The sequence below is a fragment of the Pelobates fuscus genome, chromosome 10, assembly GCF_036172605.1.
Source record: "Pelobates fuscus isolate aPelFus1 chromosome 10, aPelFus1.pri, whole genome shotgun sequence".
Classification (NCBI taxonomy): Eukaryota; Metazoa; Chordata; class Amphibia; order Anura; family Pelobatidae; genus Pelobates; species Pelobates fuscus.
This window is the reverse complement of record NC_086326.1, coordinates 88,875,832-88,890,092: the sequence shown is the minus strand read 5'-3', so window position 1 is coordinate 88,890,092 and position 14,261 is coordinate 88,875,832. Positions and strand designations below refer to the sequence as shown.

At 39.6% G+C, this 14,261-nt stretch overlaps 1 protein-coding gene across 1 annotated transcript in view; it reads right to left on the bottom strand.

The window, feature by feature from the left end:
- The window catches only part of OIT3 (oncoprotein induced transcript 3), a 63,367-nt gene that overhangs the window by 28,010 nt on the left and 21,096 nt on the right, over nucleotides 1-14,261 (bottom strand). The window contains exons 2-4 of the mRNA XM_063433980.1: nucleotides 12,265-12,639; nucleotides 11,152-11,262; nucleotides 5,356-5,478 (exon numbers count right to left, since the gene is read on the bottom strand). Coding sequence (XP_063290050.1) covers nucleotides 5,356-5,478; nucleotides 11,152-11,262; nucleotides 12,265-12,639 — 609 coding nt within the window. The remainder of the gene's footprint in view (nucleotides 1-5,355; nucleotides 5,479-11,151; nucleotides 11,263-12,264; nucleotides 12,640-14,261) is intronic.

Here is a 14,261-nt window from a genome sequence, read left to right as displayed (position 1 = left end):
CAGTAACGCATACCCTGGCTCTGTGGAACAAACCTCTTATTATTTATTGCGCCAGTCACACCGAGCTACCGCAGTAATTTTTCCCACCGGGAATGACCCCGAAACATTTCAGCAACTTCGATCAGAGGGACATCTCCAGACTGCTCCACCTATACCGCCAAGGTGAGATATTTGAATACGCCCTTCCCAACCCAGAATCACTTGCACTTCGGATTACTTCCGCTACATACAATTAAGAGACCTAGCCCAGATGCTCATGATCAAACAAGCTGGAACAGCACCTCCGACGCCATTCGAAAAGCAATGCTTTGACCGACCCATCCACGTAGGGCAGATATCCGGCATCTACAATATGTTAACCACACACACATCCCAAATCAACCTCAGCTAGGTTGCAGCGTGGGAAAGAGACATCGGACCACCGGATGACCCGAGCGACTGGTCGGAGATTTCAGCAGCAATAGGCTCCCTCACAGTGTGCGTCACTCATAAGGAGCAGGCTTATAAAACCTTATACCGTTGGTATATGACACCATATCGACTCCACAAGATGGGCAGACTACCCAATGGTTTATGTTGGAAGCTATGCAGGGAAACAGGCTCCTACCTCCACTGCTGGTGGCAATGCCCCAAACTCAAGCCCCTGTGGATAGAGGTACACCTACTCATAGAAAAAGTTATCGCAAAGACCATCCCGGTGGACACCTGGACAATGCTGCTAACCAAACCTACAGACTCCCTCACCAGGAGTGAAAAGAAACTAGCTGCCAGAATAACCTTAGCAGCCAGACAGGCGATCTCAGAACTATGGGCATACCAACGCATCCCCACAAAGGTCACACACAAACTGAAAGAGACAAGCAATCTCGACAAACTCACAGCACAAATACATGACTCATTCAAATCATTCCACAAGACATGGGACCAATGGGACACCAACTACATAGGACCAGACCAGAACGCACCGCAACACTAAAAACCAAATACCCATACACCATCTTGAGCCTTCAACTCAGAAGACCGACAAATCAGCATCCACAAGGCAAGAATCAAACTAAAACAATGACAACCGAGCCCAACAACTGGGCCACACAGCAGCCCGAATAAGGCTTCACAAGGCGCTCTCCACTCACACCCACACTTCTCCCCTTTGAATTATTCTTTTTTTATATTTATTTATTTATTTATTCATTAGCTTTTTTTGTCTTCTCTTCTTCCTCTTGTCCCCCTTTCCAGTTCCTTCCCTGTTCCTCTCTCTCACTCTTTCTCCACCTTTAATTTCCCCTTCTTTCCCAGTAGAAAATCTCTCATGCTCTTCTTCCCCTTCTACCCCCCTCCACAATGGGGGAGGGTGGACCTGGATGTGCGGGGACAGCAACTGATCCCACACCACACTTCCCTCTAGGACCCCAGCGGGGACGTCGGCGGGTAAACAACACACTACTAACAGGAGGGCAGGGAGAAATCAAACCCAGAGGGGACAACGTCAAAGCCCAACGGACCTGACACTCCTCACAACCAGGTTGGGGAACGTCCACATTGGGACCCCAAGCAAAACACCAGCACTAGACCCTGCACTATACCCTCCCCAGAAGGCAAACTCGAAAACCAGGGCACACCGTTGTGAACCGTAGTGGGCCCAACAGGCCCAACTCTACGACCCCCCCCTCCCCTTCATAAGGAAGCCTGCACACACGGCAGTACATGCCATAACAAGGCCACTGAAGACACAGCCTAATACACTACCCCAAAGGCCATGGGCCTAACACACCGCAGGGCCATTCCGACAAACCATGCACAGCTCAAACAGATTCCCTGTAGGATGAAGCATGGCACCCAGGAGATACCTGAGCACCCACAATGCCCACGCGGTACCATACCCGCACACCACTGTTCCAAGGGCGGGAGAGGGGCCTCTGAGGGTGCTGCACAAAACAATGACGGCCCTCCAGTGGCAAAGCAACTATAAACCACTAGAACTTGTAAACTGTTGTGTGATGTAAGACTTACTTTTTCTGCAAAAGTACAAATCTTCCAAACAAATAAAGAATTTATACAAAAAAAATTCAAAAAAAGCATATGCACACACATATAATTTATATGGCTTCATTATGACTATAAGTTGTACTTTATTCACCTGTTCTAAAATCTGTAGAGGAAGGAGGACATTTATACCGTCAAGGTTATTCACTAAAGTGAGAATTGAATGTGAATTCAAAGTGAATTTAAAAGTTAAGGTCAAACAGGAAAAATTCTCGAAGTCAACTATGCTTTCTATTCAGCTACTTTGACCGTAAGTGTGAAATTCACTTTGAAATCACCTTGAATTCTCACATTAGTAAATAACCCTGTTTGATGTGAATCAGTCCACAGCCATAACAGATATGCAAGTTAAATATCACAATAAAATATTTACCATATGAAATAATCTCATAGATGCTTCTACTTGTCTTGTGATATATATATACATCCAAAGTCAGAGTGAAGAGTCTCTGAGATTATTGTGTCATCCCAAATTTCTCCATTCATCAGACATTTGACAAATTTTTCTGAGGACGTTTAGATTATAGAAATAACTTGTGTAAAAAAAAGTGTACAGCATTTAAACTGTTCATGACCCTTTTTTATTTTAAGTCATTATCTTTAACTTTACTGGTTTCGAAGAGGAAATAGTCTACATGTGGCTTTGCGATAACTGGTGGTCAGTTACCTTTATCATCACCGAAATAGCTTGTTCTGCAACAAATGCCTTATTTTCAAGTAGTACTTTTTTTATCAATTCTTTACCATGTTTTCCGTAAAGCGAATGGGATTAAATAAGCACTTGGCCCACAATGATAGGGTTCATTAATCGGAAACCAGTGGGTTGGTTCGAATGACTATGATGCAGTGAGTGCAGCCTAAACAGTAACCACTGGATTACAGGAGTTCTGTAAAACCCCAAATATGCAACTAATTAATGCTGGTATACAATATTAACCATTGAACTGTGCAGATTGTCTTTGTTTCCATACAAGCAAATGGAAAAGGATTTTTCCCCCTTAATTAATATAGTGCAATCTTTAGCTTCATTATTGTTAAAAAAAAACAAAAAACAACAACAAAGCTCTCATATCAAACCCACATACAAATAATGTCCTGTGAGAGGCCTTCAAAGTTAAATGTAATACTTTTTACATTATGTTGTTGATTGAATCAATTCTTCCATTAAGCAACATATACTCTTTATTTGTCAGATATACTTCCATTTTTTTCTTGAGATCTTATTGTTACTGCTAAAGCATGCATATCAGTAGATATTACGTGGTACTGCTTACACCGTGGGATGTTTGACACGGTCTTTTGTGCAATATCCACACACAGCTATATATAGATCTATAATGGGTATATAAAACAGCAGGTAGTTGAAAAATAAAATAATGAACCATAGCGTGAAGTAGGCCCTGTTCAAAACAAGCCCTTTTACTCTAGTCAACAACTCTTTTGTAATGTTCAGACCCATTACAGATGTCTGTAGTGTCCTTTCCTGTACTTCACCGTGTACCTCCTCCTCCTACCTAAATGTTCAAGATACTTAAACGTGCTTTTGTGTTTCACCACGGGCACTTTCTCCAGGTAAAGACTGCTCATGGCAGCTGATTTGCCCACAGCATGAGAGTATAAGGGTAGTATACTAATCACATCTTAGTTAATTTCTCTATCTCTGAACTAAATCTAACAGTATGCTCTAGTTGCCCACATTTGAACTCACTCCCTTATCTCTCTGTAGAATGTCTGTTCAGCCAGTAACACAAGAAACCTGCAGTAACAGACACCGCTGTGCAGGGTGTTCTATAGCCCAAACTGGAACTTTTAAGGACCTTTAAACGGTGAAAAAGGCGACCAAGATTAGAAATAACAGGAAGAATAATTATCTACAAACAAAAATAGGTAGACAAGTGATTAGACTGACATACCTAGGGACACCCTTAGTTTGCCATTAGGTAAGTGACATCTCATTTGGATGTATCCATTCCCTCGTATAATCATTTCAGTCTCAATGATGACCCACCGTGGTCCATAGGTATGGTAATTACTCAATTAGCTTGGCTTACAGAGAACTTTGTTTCCAGCTCCCTGACCAGCAGACCATACAATACATAATTCCATCTACTAACAATGAACATACGTGCATCACAGATTAATCCTGTTGACCCACGTACAGAACTTGGACCCAACCCATTAAAACTCCACCAACTTACTGTATTCAAATAGAGATCAGTGGAGATAGAACTCTGTATGTGAAGACTTTCTGCTTGATGTCAATTCAGTGCAAAAATTATATCTATTGTCAGCGCAAATTACTAGCCTACAAGGGGAAACCTAGATCTCACCTACCTCAGTGCTTTCCCTCCCCACCTCACTATATCTATTCCTATATAAATATCATTATTAAAATGTATTCATTTATTTTCAAATACCCTCACCTGTCGTTCCCCAACTTTAATTCTATTGTCTTTTACAGGGTCTTTTTTAAATTAAAATAGAAAAGTGGACATGCTACAAGTGCCCAGTAAGGCATTTTAAAATAAAATAAAGATTGCAGTAATCCTTTAATTAAGACAATGTACGTTTCACTTTATCATATCTAGAACAGAAACAAGCAAGTTGTCAGACCATGTTATATCACTACTGGGGTTTCTCTGCATTATCATATATAAATATTTAATAAAAGTACCATATTTGGCTCATAAGAAGCAGGACTTAAAAATTAGATTATTATTTGACTAAACTACATATTGTCAGATATTTTACACACTTTGATTAATATAATGTTTGCAATAAGGCTACATATTCAATGCAGAGTGAATGACATTTACGTATACCGAGAGAAGCCACAAATATATATTTTCTATATAGTTACAAATTCTTACAAATCACTGTGGAACATAAATGAGTCATCTTTACTTCTCCTCTATAGATGGGGCATAAATGATTCATCTTTACTTCTCCTCTATAGATGGGGCATAAATGATTCATCTTTACTTCTCCTCTATAGATGGGGCATAAATTAGTCATATTTACTTCTCCTCTATAGATGGGGCATAAATGAGTCATCTTTACTTCTCCTCTATAGATGGGGCATAAATGATTCATCTTTACATCTCCTCTATAGATGGGGCATAAATGATTCATCTTTACTTCTCCTCTATAGATGGGGCATAAATTAGTCATCTTTACTTCTCCTCTATAGATGGGGCATAAATTAGTCATCTTTACTTCTTCTCTATATGAAACACTATGTAGTAGATGCAAGTTTGGAAATGTAACTAATCTTTTACTCTAGAGACAGTACTCACACTAGATCTTTCTTACCTTCACAAGATTTTTCATCTCTCCCTAGGATCCTTCCTTTTCCACATTCACATCGGTGAGAATTCTTCAGGTTTATACAAATCTCACTGCAGCCACCATTACTTTGTTCACATTCATTTTCATCTGAAAAGTGTAGAAATACATTTTATTGTAAAAAAAAAAAAAAAAAAAAAAAAAAAAACACTTACAGGCTGGATAAATGTTATAGTTTATAGTGTGTTCTAATTAAAAGGTGTATCTCATAAGAGTTTTTTACTCACTTGCATCACAGGTAAACATTAAATTACTATATCAAACCCAAAATGCAGTGCAGATTTAACATGCCTTGTAACAATCATGTACAAAGAAAATGTGAGGTATATCCAGATCTACATGAAGGTTATCCTGATCTCCAAATTAGGCAACTACCATGATTTGTATTAAAAAGATTTTAACAGATGTGTGACAAAATCCCCTTTCCAATTGAGTTTGCCTTGAGTTCCTGGAGGAACCTGCTTGCCAGCCTTCTGCCCAGAGACTATGAACCCTGTAAAATGTAATGTAAAAGTCTCCATTCGTGTATTTGGACTATGTGGTTCGGGAACCAAACAGCTGCACGAACTAGAGACCACCCTGGAGCTTGTTAAGCCTAATTGATACTTTGTAGCAATTTCCACCGCAGTGTTCTAAGTTTTCGTCTGGGTGGCCGCATTTCCTATGGACGACCACAAGGTGACGGCCATCTTGTTCGCATGAACACAGGCAGCGATGTTTGGTCGTCAAGTTCAAACTCCCGAACACCACTGGACCTCCATGATCACCTGCGTTCGGTTCTACAACACTTATAAAGACACTGTTCGGTGAAACCGTTCCCACAAACAAGGGGAACAAGCTCCAGGGTAAGAACATTGACTAAGTTTGGTAGTTTGTGCAGTTTTTAAACTACCGAACTAGACTTGACTGCAAGTCCTGCTTCTCTGGAACTGTTTTGGGCATGGGACCATGCATGTGGTCAGTCAAATTATGACTTACAGGAAATTTCTGAACCACTGAACCAATCTAAGTGATTTTTGGATATGTTGGTCACCCAGATCGGGGCTATGAGGATGTAACTTTTGTAGGGTTTTATTTATGTTTAAGGTAATTTTGGGGTGTTTGGGAAATTTGTGTTTTTTTACCTGGAGATAATTGAGTTTAATACAGTACTTGACTCAATTATCTCCCAGGCACAGGGGAGGGATTATCTTATTATGTATGGGAGTGTCCTAGACCTGAGAGCCAATGTAATTGTGTATTTGTTTCTACTGTGGTTTTTCTCTTAGGTCCAGGGGGGAGTGCCCCTTGCATAGGGACCTGCATATAAGGCCAGTTGTGGCTGCCAATAAAAGGTATTCCAGCTTGTACTCCCAGAACTATGTGTCGTCTGGTTACTGGGAGGGGAAAGGGCTACTCTTTAATCACTGTTCCAGTGTGGAGGATTCAATGGGGAAAGTCCTTTTAAGGACTAGAGCTCCCAGGACTGAGTGTCGTTGAGTGCCTGGGGGTGTCTAGAGCGAATTCCCCATTCGGCTCCAGGAGGGAGTGGATCCAGGACCCCAGTCAAGCCACGGTGACTGTCGGCAGAACTGTTGCGGTTTGTCCCCTGTTCCAGCTAGGGAGCGGTCCTTGGCGGAGGTACCCAACCAGGGGTACAGGGAGCTCTGTTACAAGATGTATACAAGAACAAGAGTGGTAAGCAATGTAAGTAGCATATAATAAAAATAAAACACCAAGCCTCTGTTTAATGAAAGGTGAGGGTTAGTGTCACAGATAAGGTGTTAAAGGAACACTATAGTCACCTAAATTACTTTAGCTAAATAAAGCAGTTTTAGTGTATAGATCATTCCCCTGCAATTTCATTGCTCAATTCACTGTCAATTAGGAGGACTTTTCAGCGTTGTCATTTTGAATATATGCCATTATGACTGATGCCATACGGATGACAACATTTCAAAAGAATAGCACAAAGTAACTCTGTGCCTTAATGCAACCTGATATATCTCAGAAGCAATTACACAGCAACCAGGCCGTACAAAGAAATGCTGCTCTTGTAGCGCACTACTAGAGAGATATGTTGTAAACAGAAAAACTAAAACTGCAAAAAAACGCAACTGTGACCAGATAATATGTTCTTCAAACATTATCATTAGCTACAACACATTAAATGGTACTGGCACATGGCTGAGTATGATGGAAACCTAGTAGGATTTACATCAGCTAAAGTACATTTTGCAATGATTCCCAAAAGATTTTGTTTAAATGTAACCCTTACGTCACTACCATATGTCACTGTGTTTTGAATGCAAATTGTGAAAATGTCTCTATCTGGATGGCACAATCCTGCTTGTATGATATAGGTGAAGCTAGTTTATTAACAACCTATGTTCCAGATTCCTCTATGGTCCTCTCAGAGGATGACCTGTGGGAGGGTGACATGCAATATTTATAATGTTACATCACAATGTATTTTTCAGTCAAATGGTTTGAAATTGTATTTTTGAGATTACCATAAAAAAACAACAACAAAATACATGTACATAAACCACATGAAATAGCACTTAAGGAACATTTTCTGCAAATGACAAGAGATTATGATTGTTGGATTTGTGAGAGTTGAGAATGGGGAGGCTGTGTGTAGGCTGCTTGAGGTGTTGTATGGAAGTATGTGAGCATTGTGTGGGAGATGCTTAAAGTGTTGTGTATGGAGGCTGCAGTTTGAGAGAGAGAGAGAGATAGAGACACTTTGGGGAAATAAGGCTATGAAACGGTAAAGGGAGATATATTGTAGGATGGTTATCTGGAGGTATAGGACTGGTGTGACAAATTGGCCGAACACAGCTAAGAGAAAAGGGTCAGAGGAGTATGTCTGGATGAGATGAATTCAGGACTATGGCATATGGAAGTTGAAGATTAATTGGCATACTATGGTTGAGAATCATAAATAAGCTGTGCTAATATAAACTAGGGAGAAAGATATTGTGAAATTGAAAAGGATATGAATTTGCAGAGCTGAATTCTGTATATAGGCTGTGAGTCAGTGGCACGGGACATTAATTGGGGCATGCAGAGAGACAGGAAATGAAAATGGGAGGCAGTGAAATGGCATATCAACTGATGGGGAGAGAAAGTGAAAAATAAATTCTATGAAGGTTTCATTGTATGCTATAGTCTATAATAATTGTTGACAAGGCTCATCTTCCTGTCATTCTCCAATGGCATTCAATTTAAAATTCTGGTCCTCACTTACAAATCTCTTCATAATACTGCTTCTCTCTAGCTATCTTCACTAATACACAAGCATGTCCATCCAGGTCACTTTGAAAACCTCCGTCTGACTTTCACCTAAATGACTTCACTAGGGTTGCAAAGTTCATATGGATCTCCCTTCCCTGCACCAGTAGACTCTCACCCAGTCTCCATTGCTTAAAAACCACTGAAAATTCACTTCTTCAAGAATGCCTATCAAACTGTTAGCATCTATCACACCACACACCTCACTAATCAACCTTCTCTCCTGCAACACTGTCATCTAAAAAACTAAGCCGTCATTGTAAACTCTCCAAGCAACTATTTGTTTGTTAGTCCACATATTGTACTGCGCTGCAGAATGTGTTGGCTCTTTATAAATAATACTAATTATGTTTAATGAGTGTGCTTTGTGTGAGTGTGGCTTCAGCAAGTGTTTTCTTCAGCATGTTACTGTTCGTGGATTCAGGCAGAATATTGTCTTGGGCCATCTTCAATCTATAGAATAGACTGATTGTATATACTTCTCTTGGCCTTTGATAAATCCACTAAAATCCACTATTTTTTATTTTCCAATCTCTATAAATTATCCCCCTGGTGTGATGTTCAATGTAAGGCCACACTAAAGTGAGAATGCAAAGTGAATTTAAAATTTCAGCCCAAAATATGTGAACTGGAAACATTTGGCAATGGCTGTGCTCGCATTAGCACAGCCACAGAAAAGCATTGTACAATGCTTTCCTATGGGCTTTCGGGTGACGCTGGATGTCCCCATGCAAAGCGTGAGGACGAACAGCATCAGGTCGGCAACCAAAAGTCACCTAATAACCCAGAAGTCTCTCTAGTGGCTGCCTGGTAGACAGCAACTAGAGGTGGAGTTAACCCTCACAGGTAATTATTGCATGTTCTTAAACCTTTGCAGGTCCCTGAACCTTTGCAGGGTTAAGGGACCTGGGACACTGCACCCAGACCATTCAATGAGCTGAAGTGGTCTGGGTGCCTATAGTGTCCCTTTAAAAGGCGCAAGAACTCAGCAGGGAATATACAATGGGAGATTATACTTGTGGTTTATAGACCTGGAAAAAAGTTCCCCGCAAGGAACACACCATTACAACATTTATAGACTATTTAAATTTCAATGTTTGCCAAATTGATCTACAAGGATTTGTATATCATTGAAGAGAACAGTTTTATTTAATATTTCTCACAATTCATTTATTCCCTTTCAGTCTTCAGTCATTTCCTCACTTATTTCTGTCCCCGTTCCAGACCTCCCTAACAAGCTTCTGCCGTCCCATCTCTTTTGAAGCTGCCATCTCTCTAACATGATTTAGCCTCTCCAAATGAATGGATCAGAAATAGCAGCTGACAGATGATTTTTTTTTTATCCTACATCGAGTCAGAGGAGCTATAAATCAGACGGTGTTCAGCTTCTGTTCTTTTGGCAGATGGAAACTAAAAATATTCTTTCTGGGATGCATGCATTGTTAAAGCCTGACTATTATTTAGCTCCTAGGAAGGTGATACTGATTATCCATTAAGATGATCAGATCCTCAGCCTGTATATCATATCAACATTAGATTGAAGTTTAATGACTCTTGTTACAGTAGGCAATGCTAGGAAAATCCACAGGACCTAAGCCCCAGACAATTATTAAATACGGCATGCTCTTTGAAAATGTATCATGTTCAGCACCCGAAATACTGGATGATATATTTTTTTGTTTCGAAACTGCTAGTTTATATCCTATGGTCGTTCTGTTCCAATTACTCTGGTGAATATTAACATTTTTAGAACAACTTTAGAATTGCAGTATATAACAAAATACAATTGTACTTGCATGCTTTCTAAATTCTTAAATAAATATTACAAGCACTATAACCACTACAGTATATTGTAGTGGTTATGGTGCCAGGAGTGCCATGACATCCCCCCGCCCAATGAGCAATCGAACCGTTTTAGAATAATTTGCCTTCTTACCTGGGAACCACCAGATGCCCCTGCTTGACTCGCCTCACGGGGCTCCTGCTACCCTATGTGACAGTTCAAGACTCCCTGACTGTACTTAGCCTTATCAATTTAAATGTGATATTACAATCCATCGTCAATAACAAGCATGTGAGCATGTGAACTGCATTATCTCTTACATACGTGTAAATGAATAGAGAGAATTTCTTATTAATTCTGTAGGAAAGCTTGGGATATTGCCGGAATCATTTCACATGAGGAATCAAACCATCGTTGACAGACTAAGAAATACGAAGAAACTGTTGAAGACGTGTGTAACAATACATAGGAGATTCACACAGAATGAAAAACTTTTGATCAGAAGTGTCAAACTTCATTCAGGGAATTCAGAAGTGTCAAACTCCATTCATGGTGACTCGTGCTGATGGTTTCTCCAGTTTTAAACAATACATCAAACGCAATGTCATAATTGTGAGTCTGGTCAAGGCCACAGTAACTAAATATCAAGTCTGCAGAATATGTGAGAGAAAGAAAAAAATAGTGGGTGAACGGTCAAGACTTACCAAGACAAGTTTGACCATCAGGACCAAGAACAGTTCCAGGACCACACACACAATCACCGGTATCCAAGCATGTTCCCCGGCAATCCATCAGATCACAGATGTCATAAAAATCTAGCAAAAAATAAAGAAGCAAATTCAGGGGAAATGGTGTTCACGTATATGCCGCAAATAAACACATTGAAAATATGCTTGATATATTTTCTACATTAGCCAAGCCATTAAAATTGACATTTCCCGTTAGGTGCACTATTCACTTTTCAAGAAAACCATGTTTTGGGATTAAGCTGCAAAAAAAGCGTAAGAATACATGTTTATCTAGAACTATACTAATAAATACATGTTATCAAGTTACGGTATATTAATTAATTAAAAAGTATACAACACGACTGATGCAGGAGCGGTAATGATATTTGGTGAAATTAGTTATTAAAGTAAAGAATTATCAGCAAACTATTTAAATAGCACCGTCAATCATGCCCACAATATATTAATAAAATAATGATACTTAAACAGGCAAAACAGATGGAGAAGTAGCATAAGGGCCTTACGTGTCCTAAACTGCAAAAGAAATATTTGTTTAGGACAAAGCATTTGTAGAATATTGCATATTCTATGTTTCTGTTCATTCATTTTAGGTTTCTATGTCTTTGGGGTAAAGGAACAGATGATAATTTGTGAGTTTATACCAAAAGGAAAAAGGGTTTTCTTATGTGTATTTATATAGTCAAAGTTTTAGCTAAACATTCTGACGTCATTGTAGTCATAACTATATAGAACAGTGGACATAACACTGCGCTCACTATTCTCTGATTTTCGGGAAAAAGGCCTCCTGTCTCTCTCCCTCTGTAACATTGTTAAGCTGTCCAATCTGTAAACAAAAATGTTTTTCCACATATATACTGCTGTTTGTAATGGGAGTAGGATACATGTACATTTTTCTAAAGAACATCAGATTGCTTATTAATATTTTTGGGTGATATAGAAGAATATTATGGCGAGCTACTTAAAGAAGAAAGTAAATACATAAAAAGACATATTCCAATCTACCTTAATATGTACATATTATTTACACATTTCATTAATATATAGGGCAAACAAAGTTTGAATACGTACGGCCACAGTAGACATGAAAGCAGACGTTGGGTTTGGTGAGACGATAGACATAGTACCCTCCAGGGCAGGCTTTGATATCCACAGTAGTATTCCACTGGCAGCAGTTATCGTTGAAGCTGGCACAAGCTTGCCTTTGCACAATGCCTTCTGATTCACTTGGGTGACTCCCGTTGAGCCAGATTGGAGAATGAGTGCCACAGTGATTTTCTGGGATACAGAAAGTGGGCATAGCATCGCCAGCCATCCCAGTGAAACGATACCATTCTCCCTCCAGATGGTTGTCACACATGGGTTTGTCTTGGGATTCATTAAATAGGTGGTCTGTATTCCTCCATGGTTCGTTCAAGCTTATGTAGGCAGAACAAGGGTCGAGAGCTAGAAATAATGGGGAAAAATTATAAATCAGGCGGTTGAATTCCAAAATACACACAGAATCTGCAGGCTTAAAGAATATATTTACAGATACTACAATTCCACGCTTACTCAAATTTCCACTATAGCCGAAAAGAAAACAAAATGCTCCACCTCCAGTTTTTGTTCAAACTCACACTTTTATTGTGGTGTAATTGAATAGGGTTAGGGGTAGGGTTAGGGTTAGGGTTAGGGCTAGGGCTAGGAGTAGAGTTAGGGCTACGGTTAGGGTTAGATTCCTGTCATCATTCCCTTAATTTTCTCTCCCGCTCCTGTTTTGCCATTTTTCAGAAATCCGAAGCACTTTGGCAATTCGAGTCTTCAGCAATTCGGTTCGGTTCGGCACTTCAGAAATTCGGCAATTCAGAAATTAGGACATTCGGACATTCGGAAGCATCCGAATGTCTAAATTGTCTAAATTCGTCCGAATTTAAATTCGGACCGAAAGAATTGCACATGTCTAAATGAAAGTATTTAGAAAATTGGGCAGACTAGATGGACCAAACCGTTCTTATCTGCCATCACATTCTATGTTTCTGTGGTTTGTTTAATGGGCAGTGGGCAGTGGTGTGTGACACATGTCTTCATGATATAATGTCTTCATCAATAAGAGAAACTAGTGCTGTCTTAAAAATGTGTGGATATGTTAATTTTACCTATTTGTTTTATAGGGTTTCAATATACTCCTAACAGAGCAATGAAATGGCATGGATATAAGACAGGTTCAAACATGTATAAAAACATGTAGGTGTTGACTGTTATGCCCCGTTTGAGACCAATGCTGCAATCAGGAAAATGATAATGGAACTAAGATAGCAACTCCAGGTCAGTGACCAAAAAATGCACTCATTATAAATAATAATAATAATAATAATAATAATAATTCTTCATCACAATCATATCGTATTTATGAATGAGATCAGTTTACAAAATCTAAAATTTTACTTGGGCAAGACAGAGTGGGCTAGACCTGCAGACCTGGCTGCATCTGAGTGATAACCTCTAGAATAGGTGAAATCTCAGCTTCGTCTTTGTTCATAGTGTAAACCTGGGTATGCAGGTGTAAATATTACTTACAGGGACACTACTATAGTCACTAGAACAACTACAGCTTATTGAATTTGTTCTGGTGACTAGAATCCTTCCCTTCAGACATTTTGCAGTAAACACTGACTTTTCAGAGAAAATGCAGTATTTACATTACACGATAGTGATAACTCCACTGGCCACTCTTCAGATGACTACTAGAGGTATTTCCTGGGGCAGTGCTGCACAGTGAGCAGAACTGCCATTCAGTGTCTCCATCATCTGCATGAAGACACCAAACTTTCCTCATAGAAATGCATTGATTCAATTCATCCCTAAGAGAGAATGCTGATTGGCCAGGGCTGTGTGTTGGCTCTGCCCCTGATCTGCCTCCTTGACAAGCTAAACCAATTCAATGGGAAAGCATTGTGGTTGGCTCACAGAATCATTTCTGATGATGTAAGGCATGCAGGCAGATCAGGGACAGAGGCAGCAGCTGCAAACTTGAATACAAGTAAAATGTTACTATATTTAGGGAGGCAAATATGATGGTTTTAACA